General features: G+C 40.0%; 1 protein-coding gene across 1 annotated transcript; it reads right to left on the reverse strand.

The window, feature by feature from the left end:
* Positions 1–569: 569 nt before the first annotated feature.
* Positions 570–10,434, reverse strand: CCN6 (cellular communication network factor 6). The gene is made up of 4 exons (XM_033418629.2): positions 9,503–10,434; positions 5,391–5,633; positions 1,935–2,128; positions 570–892 (listed from the first exon to the last, which is right to left on the reverse strand). Exons 1-4 carry the CDS (start codon positions 9,804–9,806, stop codon positions 611–613), a joined length of 1,023 nt encoding a protein of 340 aa, XP_033274520.2. The 5' UTR covers positions 9,807–10,434; the 3' UTR covers positions 570–610.
* Between the last annotated feature and the right edge of the window lie 1,434 nt (positions 10,435–11,868).

The raw sequence follows: 11,868 nt of genomic DNA on the forward strand, positions 1-11,868 counted from the left end.
TGGAAATTAAGTTTTTTACAGTATTTGGTATAAAAATTTAGATTACAGTTGTCAACAGTGGCCAAAGAAGTTCCATTTTTTCCTTCCAAGAGAAATCTTAGTAAACTGATATTCAGGATAGAGCAATGGAAATAATAAATATATTTACAACTTAGTCTTATTCCTAGTTAAGATTTAATCTAGAAAATCTTGCTCACCCTATAATGATTATGTGATTGGAGCCTAGGCTGTATTGTCAAAGTACAGTTTTAAAACTTTAATATGCTTTTTATATAGCTTCAACAGATCATTTCAGATTATTTTATAGAATAAAATGTTCTCTTGTAAATTGTATAACGTTTCATTATGGAATATGTAGATGGAACCAAATACTTTTGTATTACATAATTATACACTTTAAGAGCTCAATTTTAAGGTTTTCGTATTTTACATATATTTTTAGGAGAACCTTTTTTAAAGCTTCTAATGCCTTAAATACAGTTATCTGAGAATTAGCTAGGCATTCTTACTGTTTTAAACCAATAAGGCAGATTTGCCACCCTTTTAAAACCATTTTAAATTTTGATGTAATGACATGATTGACCTTAACTTTTTCCCCATGTGCTTGGTTTTATAGGATCTTGATCTCAGAAAATATATCTCCTGGATCTCTGCAGTTTCTCTGACATACACAAGATGTAATCCACAGCATCTTCCATTTAAATGACCCTTCGTTTGGGCAATCAAACTGAATGGTAATCATTTTAGACTTGTTAGGGACACAGCATCTTTTATCCAAGCATATCCCACAGAAAGTGGGTTTGTAACTCTGAGTGCTTGAGCATCCGGAAAAGACAAATTTTTCAGCTTTGACGGGTTGGAAAGTAGGTTGGCATGTTTTTCCTTTGGGGATCTGAAAAGATATATAACGTTAAGAAGTCACTCTTTAAACTTGATTACAGTAGTTCAGAAAAGCGATACTTTGTGGACTATTACATAAATACACAGATATAATTTCAGGGCATTAATAGTTGCCATTTAGTGACATCCAGCCCTTTCTTTTCTGCCTTTAAAATCCCCTCTCACCAGAGGACCTAGGAAGTCCTCCCTGTGCTTCCTCCATCATATTATAGGACCCACTCCCCAATGTTTTTCTGCTATCTACCCTTGACTTAGTTCCACAATAAATGAAAATTTCTGTTTATTTAATATTAAGGGCCAAGACTTAAATTCTCTAATATGGCTCAGACAGTTTTAAGTAGATGGATAGATGAATGAACATCTTAATCCCTTTGAAATTGTCAGCTTTCTAATAAATAGGATAGGGAATAACTTACTTAGGGATAAGATTGGTTTTGTAGCATTTCTAAAAATTACTCGAGACAGTCACAGAAGCAGGACCAGCTCTAGTTATACCAAGCAATCTTAAGAGTATGTATTATTGTATCATAGTCCTTTGGCAAGTAGTAGCTAAGCAAAGCATTTTGGAAATAGTGTGGTTCCCTCTCCAAGTTGGTGATACATAAGATCAGAACTTCTCTGATGTTCCTAATGTTTTTATAATTATGATGTAGCAACCAAAATCTTTTATCAATTGCTCTGATTCCACTACATAAAATTAATATAGGAAAAAGAAGGTAGAATCTGAAAAGGATCCTCTCTGGAAAAACAATATACATGGTGGGGTGTCCCAACAAATCAGGCTGATCAAGACCCACACTAGTAAGCTGTTAACCTGTTGATTCTAGATACCCTAACATTACCTCTCTGCTTGGTGAAATTTTTCCCACAAAGTGCAGTTAATATCTGCTTTCCTCCAAGATAGTTTGACTTTAAGATAATGAAGTGGTTTTATTAATAAACACTTCCAAAACACACACATACATAGACACACACATACTTTTCAGGAGTTTCAATATTGAATTATCATGAAGTTAAATCTACTTAAACTTTACCTTTACTGTCTTTGATATATTACTGTCACAAGGCTGAATGTAGCACAGTCTTTTCTCATTTCTCATTTCACAGTTGCTGTTTTCATTGGTTACCCTATTAGATATGCCCATCCCACATGTTCTGGAGCAAGGGGTCCACTTCGTTGCTTGCACAAGACATTTTCTTTTCCAAATAAGTGGGAGATTCCTATAAGCTAAAATAAAGGAGGAGGGAGTGCATGTGTATAAATATATATGTATTCATGTAGGTAGATAATTTTTAATCATTATTTTTAAGCTAATAGTTAATAGATCTGAACTTTATATAAAGTAATTCAGAATAAAATAAGCTTATGGTCTAATTTTTCTCTTTTTCCCACTCCCCAAATTATCTTTCAATCAAGTATTACAGTGCAGTATCTTAGGAGGAATAAAAATACTTTATCTTTGAAAAACTGAGTAAAGTACCCATTTGCTTCTTTCTGCGTAGCCCATCCTCTGAGTACTAAACAAGCTTATGCTTTGATGGATATCTGCCTTTTCCCTGGTTCTTGCCTCATGCTTGATGTTATTTTCAACAGATGTTGAAACAGACATCAGTAGGATTAGGGAATTCAAGATATTAATCAGAACAAGGTGGTCTTACTGTTAAATTTCATGATGTTAAAATCTAAAATACAAAAGTTACATTTGAGAATTCAGCTATCAATGAGACCAGTTATTTTCTTCTCCACTTTTTAAAATCTAGTCTTTTAGAAAATTCTCTACGTTACACTGAACTAATCTAAATACTTATACTAAGTCATGAAAAATGTGCAATCCATTTTATTCACTCAGCTTAACTATTACATTCCCTATGGTATCAGGCCTATGGTATTCCCTCTGTTGTCTAGACATTTCATATCACTTCGGAATGCATGGACGGATCTATGGGTGAGTGGGTTGGATAGGCAGAGCCCCCCTCCACTGCCTGCAGCTTAGGAGAAACAAGGGAGGGGAAGGGGGTGAATAATGAAAATATAAAGAGTGCATAATAATTCTTCCATCTTGTAAATCCATGGGGAGCTTCCCTCTTGTTCTGCTCATGAATGAATCAGGCACTTGGTTCATTTTAAGCAAACTACTAATTGGTTCATTGTCTCAAAGCATTTCCTTCAGGTTAGTATGCATCCTAAAGTGGGTGCTTTGGGAGTAAGGTGGAGATTTGAGTCTGCAATTAACACAGCAAAATTCAGCCTACATTAAAATGTCAATTTAAAAAGGAACCACCCACCCCCCCTCAAAAAAATGCCTTCTTGATAGGGAAGAGTCACTTTGAAGTATGTGCTATCTTTGAATAAAGTGATACTTTGATACTGTTGTCAGTGTTATTACAGTAGGATCTCGCCACTGCACACAGAACTGAGGGAGAGGAAGCAGAAAAATGGAGATACCTGGAAGGTAGACAACAGTTTAAAGACCTCAGCGCAGGAAGCAGGTTAAAAGCTTGGCATGCATCTGCAATAAATAAAGGTAGGTTAGATTATCATATTACCAAGAACCCCGCTTAGAGTTAAGCCAAGAGCTGCAGTTCAGCAATTGCTTAACATTCATTAAAGGGCAAGAAAACTAGAAGAAATTTTCAAAGTACAAGTTCAGTGTTCGGTGAGCAGTGAGAAAAGCATAGGGGCATTATGTCATTGCATGCTTCCTGCTGACAAAGCAAAAGCTAGATTCCAACTGTAGACTGTCTGGAATTAAGTATATAAATTACTATCACAAATATATCTTAAAGTATGTGTGTGTCATTGTGCTCAACTTTGAAAGCAAACTCCTGTTTGGGCCCATAAGTACAGTTTCAAAGTTAAGCAGAGGAGAGACATTAAACTGAACATATACTTCCTTTTAAACATATCTAGGCCTATATTTTAATTACTAGAGCGCACTTGGGAGATTTTCTCATTTTCTGTAGCAAAGTACTGACCACTAAGAATGACCATCTGACGCCTCCTCCAACCAGGTTCCAAGTGAATCCACTGAAACTGCTCTGACTTCACAAATGAGACCAACTTGACCGTGACCCAAAGGCCTGGCCTTGGGGACAACTGCTGTTCTACAGTGGTCTCACCAGGGAGGTTCACGCATGGGTTCTAAGAACTTAACACTGAGTCACTAAGATCCAATGCAGAAAATCAACTGTTCTTGTACCTTTGTTAAAAAAAACAATTTGGCTTATATTTTCAAAACTTTTAGAGCATTAACAGTATCACGCGGTTAGCTTAAAACCACGGATGGTGAATGCCAATATGCCGTAACCTGTTAAAGTTTTTTGAATTGGCATAATTGGAATCCCAGAGGATGTTCCTTTAAGAATTCATTTTTGAAGATCTAAGACTCATTTCTCTGATTATAGTTGCTTTTATTAACTATCCACATAAGTGAATTTAGGAGTCTTTAGCATACATAAGTATTCCATATTTCCATGGCATCTTTCATTTACTAAGCTCCAAATTTCAAGAAAAAGGCATTCTTAATTTCTGGATGAAAGCACAGATGTGAATAATAACCAGGCATCAGTATTGCCCTTTTTGAGTCCTTCCTCACCTGTGCTTCATCTGCTGGCATTTTTGAAACTCCTGTCCCCAAAAAGCCTTGGCACCTAAATAAGGTGCTAGCTTAGAGCAGCCAAACTATAAGGTTTGTGAATATACTGATGCCAACTGTAAATGGCCAGGTGCTCCAGGTGAGTAATAAAGATTCTCATTACAAGTTTCTGACTACACACATACCTGGGTAACCTACTTAAAAATGCCTGTGTGCACATTTATTTACAGAAGTTGGTAATTGTTAAGCTTCATTTTCAGTGAATGAAAGGGTAATTTTACATTAGTTTTATCTGTTTTTAGAAATGTTTACAAATCAATGTACCCTCAAATATTTTTGATCATAGCCTTCCATTTCTGCTTTTACCATATGGAAAAGTTGCCTTTGGACATTTTTGGAACTGGATGGTTCATACTTCTTGCCCATAACAGAACAATACAGATAAAAGTTTTTCCAGGCCAGGGTACATGTGGATAATACTTGGTCAGTTTGCCTGAGAAGAGGTTAAATGGAAATAAGTAGAGGTAGTAAGAGTTTTCCTGACCTAGTAGAGCTTTCAAAAATTGGAATATTTGGGGAGTTCCCTAGTGATCTAGTGGTTAGGATTCAGTGCTGTCTCTGCCGTCGCGTGGGTTCAATCCCTGGTCAGGGAACTGAAATCCCATGAGCTGTGCGGCCAAAAAAAAGGAAAAACTCAAACATTATAAAGTTCCCTTTACAGATACTCAGAGCATACCTGCCTGAGGTAGAGACTGAGCATGGTGGCACACTCAAACTAAATCTCACACTGATCACCAATCAGTAAGTACCTCCTTAGTTCCTGTGGTACATAAAAGGAACATGAAAGAAAACCAGGCGAAGTCATACATGAGAGAGAGTTCTACTTATGAGTACCTGGCATTGTTTTGTAGCTTGTTGACAGCTGCTGTTGTGATGACCCCAGGCCACATTTTGACTGATCAGTCTTCTTTCCACCTTTAGCCCTAGAGCAGTGCCTGTCAGCCGGCTTTGGTATGAACAGAGGTGTGCATCCAATGGCCCCACTCACACAGAGGCAGCTAAACAGGGGATTGGGCTGAAACACTTGGCCATTATGATAATGTACCCTGTTGAACTCACATCCCACAGCTACAAGGTCTGAAAAGAGAGAAGAGCAAAATCACCAAAGAAGCCATAACTGATAGTCTAGACTTCCAGTTATAAACCACAGAGGAAATTGCTATCTCCTTTATGAAATATAGTTCTCAATTTTTTAGGCCACATGTGAAACCTCCTTCACAGAACATCTGTAAAAAGTGAAAATGAGGGCTTCCCTGGTGGCGCAGTGGTTGAGAGTCCACCTTCTGATGCAGGGGACACGGGTTCGTGTCCCGGTCCAGGAGGATCCCACATGCCGCGGAGCGGCTAGGCCCGTGAGCCATGGCCGCTGAGCCTGCGCATCCGGAGCCTGTGCTCCGCAACGGGAGAGGCCACAGCACTGAGAGGCCCGCGTACCGCAAATTAAAAAAAAGTGAAAATTAGACATTTTCATTATATCGTAGATTATCAGCCCTGAGTAGTCACCTTCAAAATTAAGACCCTGTTCCCTGTTCTTGAGTAAAGTTAATAAAAAATCACTATGAGTATAGAACTGGGATAATGACTGTAAACCTCAGAGCTGCGTTGATGGCTGGTGAGACAGATATCCCCAGATGCCCAACAACAGGCTAGGATATATTCCTAGGGAGTTAGGATAAGTGAATGGGTGAAGAAATCATAAATTGTTTACAATACTGCACAGTAGCTGATGACCTTTCACAGAACTGGAAGGTCAAAACCTTTTCAGAATACTAAGATGTGACTGACTTCACTGTGTTGACATTTGTGCTGATGGTGCAAAAGCAGCAGTGGCTAAAACTGCTGACACTTCAGCGTGAATCAAACCGTACAGGTTAGTCACTATTTTTCCTTGCCATACACCTGTACGTAAACGTACTGTTTTTTAAAGTTCTTAGTTCTACCTAAGAATGTCCTTAATGACACAGTAAAAATTACTAATTTTATTAAATCTGAGTGATCAAATATACATGTCTTTTTAATATTCTGTGTGACAAAACAGGAAGTTACATAGAGCCTTTCTCTAGATAGTGTACCAAAGTACAATAGCTATCTCTAGGAAAAGCACCTATGTTATTGTTTGGGTTGTGGGCCAAAGTAACCACTTTTTTAGTGGTAATTTCCCCTGAAGAGATGCTTGACAGATACCTCATGGTTATTCAGACTTGGGTATTTGGCAGACATTTTCTTGAAAATCAACGAAACGAGCCTGTCACTTCAAGGAAAACAACTGACAGTACTTGTTGCCAGTAACAGAATTTAAGCTTTTGAGCAAAAATTAGAATTTTGGAAAACTTGTGTCCACCACTGAGATCTTTATAGCTACCCAATATGTAGACTCTTCAGATAATTTTGGTACTAACTAATGTGATTTTTTAAAATATCCATATAACCCATTGCTCCAAACTGGTATTTTCCAAATAACCAGTGCATGGTATTACAAAATTATACTTGAGGAAAAGCCCCATTCCAAGTGGGTCTTTGAATAGAGGAAAGTATTTTAATGTCACAGAGTCTGAAAAGGTCATTGATTTGGTTTCCGATTCCACACGATTAGCAGTGATGCAGCTAATTTTTGGGAAACTCCACTTCTCAAGTTTTAATATAATATGAAAAAAGAATATTCACAATTATCTGAAAAGTCTGTTAAAATATTCCTTCCTTTTCCAACAACGTATCTGTGTGAGGCTGGAATCCCTTCATATATTCCAAACTAAAACAACATATAGCAATATATTGAATGCAGAAGCAGATGTAAGAATCTATCTTCTGTTAAGCTAGGCATTAGAGAGATTTGCAAAAATGTAAAACAATTCCACTTCGACTCTTTTCTAATTTCTTTGTTTTTAAAGTAAAATTTTTTCACAAATAATATATTATTAATTTGCAATGGGTTTGTTATTTTTAAACGTATTAGTAAATATTTTTAAATTTCTAATCCATTAAATACCAAGAGGTAACTCAAATAAACAAAAGCTCTTTGGTTCCTCATTAATTTCTAAGACTAAAGGGATCCTCAGACCAAAAAAAAGTTTAAAAACCATTGTTCTATAATGATGAATCAGCACATTCTCTGTAAAGTTATATCTTAAGCCTTTATAGACCATTCGGTCTCTGTTGCAACTACTAGACCCTGCTATTGTAAAGCAGCCAAAGACTATATGTAACTGAACTGGTGTGGCTGTTCTCTGATAAAACATTATTTACAGAAACAGACTGTGGGGTGGATTTGGTCCCTGAGCCATAGTTTGTGACCCCAGTTATAGATCATCCCCACCCCCATCCTCATGGCTGTGCTCTGTTACAATACTCATCACATTGTACATAAAATTACTTGTGGAAAGATCTGTCTGACACAATAAACTCTGACTCCGCGAGGGCAGGACCTGTATCTCTTTTTTCCCTGTTGTGTCCCCACCTGCTGGTCACAGTGTCTAGCTCAGTAGTGGATGCTCACTAAGTGTTTGTTAGGTTAATGAAATACCTTGCCTGGCACTGTTTGGGAGAAAGGGGTATCCTGAATGCCAGAGTCTGATAGATCACGTTTTTCCTGTTGAATTTCCATAAGTAATAGCTAACATTTTTGAGAATTTACTACATACCAGATATTGTGTTAGGTGTTTTGGGTTTTGTGTCTTCATTTCATTTGATCCTCCTAACAACTATAAAATAGGAAGTACATATAATATAACTGAGGCACAGAGAGGTTAGCAACTTGATCAAGGTCACTCAGCAGACAGAACTCAGAATTTGAACCCAGAGCCTACATTCTTAACCAATATACAATAGTCAAGTGCTGACAGGGGCATCAGGCTATCAACTTGAACTGTTCCACACATTCAGTCCAACTCCAGAGATGTGCTCTCATTCCATACTTACAACCAAACTTCTGCTAGTAGTTTTCCTTCCCACTTAGACTTTTCTACAGAGTAACTTAACCACCCAGCTGACATGAGTACTTCTCTTCCCTTAGAAAATTTTTTTTTAATCCTCAATAAATCGGTATCCTGAATTATTGTCAAGGCATAGGTTTAGATGGTCTCAAGCAGTCTCCAGAGCTGAGGCCCATAAAGCTGAGGATCCTGTTGTGATGTGGGGTGCCCCTACCTTCTATTTACAAATGTGCCTCAGTAAAAAGTACAGTAACTTAGGCTTCCCTGGTGGCGCAGTGGTTAAGAATCCGTCTGCCAATGCAGGCGACATGGGTTCGAGCCCTGGTCCGGGAAGATCCCACAAGCTGTGGAGCAACGAAGCCCGTGCGCCACAGCCACTGAGCCTGCCCTCTAGAGCCTGCGAGCTCTAGGCCGTGCTCCACAGCAAGAGAAGCCACTGCAGTGAGAAGCCCGCTCACCGCGACGAAGAGTAGCCCCCGCTCGCTGCAACTAGAGAAAGCCCGTGTGCAGCAACGAAGACCCAACGCAGCCAAAAATAAAATAAAATAAATTTTTAAAGTACAGTAACTTGACGGTTAGTTGGGAAGACTGAGATTAAAGCTGTATGTCTGAATACTAGATATACATCCTTACATTTTAAAAAAGATTATTTTTTAGTCACAGAAAAGGTTGAATTCAGATTGCTTCTGACAGTATTAACAAAAGCTGTCATTTGTGGCACTTTAATGAGTCAGGCCGTTTACATAATTTCTCCTATTTTTATCATTAAAAGCAATTACCTGAGAAGAACTGCAAGATCATTTCAATGCAATAAAAGTAACAGGTTTCTGAATGTGTGTGTAACATCTGCTCATTTCACATGGTGTCCAACATGAGAAGGCTAGTCTCACTGGTGCATGGAAACTAAACCCACCTCTTATTTAGTCACATTAAGCTGATTATTCCAAAGTAACAATTGCAGGCAAAAATCCTGTCTAGACTCCACATTCGCCAGCCAGTGCAGAAGGAAACACTTACATGCACACACTCCAGTCTCGTACGTAGGCCCGTCTGCTGAGTAGTCACAGTACAGCCCTTTGTGGGGGTCACAGAGGTCAGCTTCGTTGCAGGTGTCCCCTGGTTGCCTGGCACAGATTTTACAGCATCCACAGCCATCCCTCACCAGGCTCACTCCAGGAGGGCAGCTGGGCTTCTGGCGAGTGCACTGACAGGGCCAGTGACAAAACTGTTGACGATGGTGCACTTCTGCTACCTCACCAGGCCTTCCTTCGGGCGCCGTGTCTACCAGCCCAGTGCCCTGGACCCTGCAGTAGAACTTCATTTGACAACAAAGGTGATGTTAGAAATGGTTCCTCAAACTAATTTCAGAGGTCTTCTGGAAATAGATTTCCCCCAGAGTACGAGAATATAGTGTGGTGAATTGTAATAATAATAGTATCTACCAGTATTTGACATGATCACTCGCTCCTTAAACTTTTCTGCGCTCAGCTTCCAACACATGACTCTTTCTCCTCCTTTCTCACTGATGGCTCCTTCTCAGTCTCCTCTGCTAGTTTCTTCTCATCATCTTCATCTCTAAACACTGAAACCCACTGTGGGTAAAGACCTCTGAAGTAACTTCCCTCACTGCATCTCATATCTCCACCCAGGCCTCTCTTCTGAACTCAAACTGCCTACTTAACAGATCTCCACTTAGATATTTGACAGGCATAGCAAACTTCACATGACCAAAAACAAACTCCCAATTCTCCCCTCCAATCTACTCTTCCTTACAAGGGAAGGAGAGAGGCAGGTGTGTCAGAGAAGATGTGATGCTAGAAGCAGAGGTAACACGATGCTTCTGCTGAAGGGGGGCGTCACAAGCCAAGGAATGCAAGCAGCTTATAAAGGCTGGAAAAGGCAAAGGACAGATCCTCCCCTAGACTCCCCGGAAGGAACACACAGCCCTGCCTTGATTTTAGCTGTTTCCAGACTACAGATGCCAGAACTGTAAGATAATAAATCTGTGCTGTTTGAAGACTGTAGCAATTTATTCAGTAGCAACAGGAAACAATACACCCCATTTTACAAGGGAGGACTATGGGGCTCTGATTGCTTAACCTACTCCAGGTCGCATATCAAGTAAGTGAAAGAAGAGGGACTTACACCACGCAGGCAGCTTCCAGAGCCTGAGCTCTCAATCCTTACCTTCCTCCCTTCCCCAGGCCAGGTCTTGCCACCAACCAGCTTTGATATTGAACAGATCACTGAATCTCTGCATCTGTTTTTCCTCTCTAGCCCAGACTCTCCCCCTGAGCTCACAACTAACTCATTCATCTCTTCGGGGTATATCCCACTTTGATGTCCCACAAGCACCTCACTTTCTCCCTCCCCACAAGAAACTGCTCTCAGCTAGTCCCCATGTTAGTGAATGGTGGCATCATCTCCTGAGTTCCCCAAGCCAGGAAGCTGAGATCAACCTCACCTGTTCCATCTCCTTCATCCCTCACACCCGAAGGTCAGCGACCTACAGCACAACGTTCAGGGCCCTCCTCATCTCTTGCATTCCTTAGATGCCTTAGCTTCTAGCGAGTGAAAGTGCCTGCGGTTCCCTGCATATCTGAGGCTGTTCCTTCTACCTGTAACCTTCTTCACCTGCCCCCACTCCTTCCCTGAGTTACCACCTTCTCCAGAAGACTTTCTATAACCTCTCCATGCTCCCTTTTACCTGTCGGTGTACTGAAGTTAGTGTATAAGTGCCTGTCTTCTCCACTCACCCTAAAGCTACCCAACCACAGGGAGTTGAGGTTCACTTGCTGGTGTACAAGTGGCACTTAGCACAGTGCCTGGCAAGTAATTTCTGTAATTAACTCTCAATTTTTATCTGATGGAACTGAAGGCAGTTGGACTGATTCAGACATCCTAAACCTCTTTCCAACTCAAAAACCCTACATTTAAGGGACACCAAGTGGGGAAAGCGGTTGGGGGGGATGAATTGGGGGATTGGGATCGACATATATACACTAATATGTATAAAATAGATAGCTAATATAAAAAAAGAAAAAGTTTGGACAATGAAAAAGAAAGTCAGAATCAGAAAAAAACCAAAAACAACCCTACATTTAAAAGTATCTGTTTGAAATTCCACCATTAAATCTTAAGCCTTTTTTTTTTTGCGCAGGTTCAGCGGCCATGGGTCACGGGCCCAGCCGCTCCGCGGCATGTGGGATCCTCCCGGACCGGGGCACGAACCTGTGGCCCCTGCATCGGCAGGAGGACTCTCAACCACTGCGCCACCAGGGAAGCCCAGCCTTTTTTCTTACCACTGATGAGACATGTATTCCCCAGAGTAACACTTTCAGCTACTATTTGAGTTGAATATACCATGTGAGAATAGACTTTGA

This window comes from Orcinus orca, chromosome 12, assembly GCF_937001465.1.
Source record: "Orcinus orca chromosome 12, mOrcOrc1.1, whole genome shotgun sequence".
Classification (NCBI taxonomy): Eukaryota; Metazoa; Chordata; class Mammalia; order Artiodactyla; family Delphinidae; genus Orcinus; species Orcinus orca.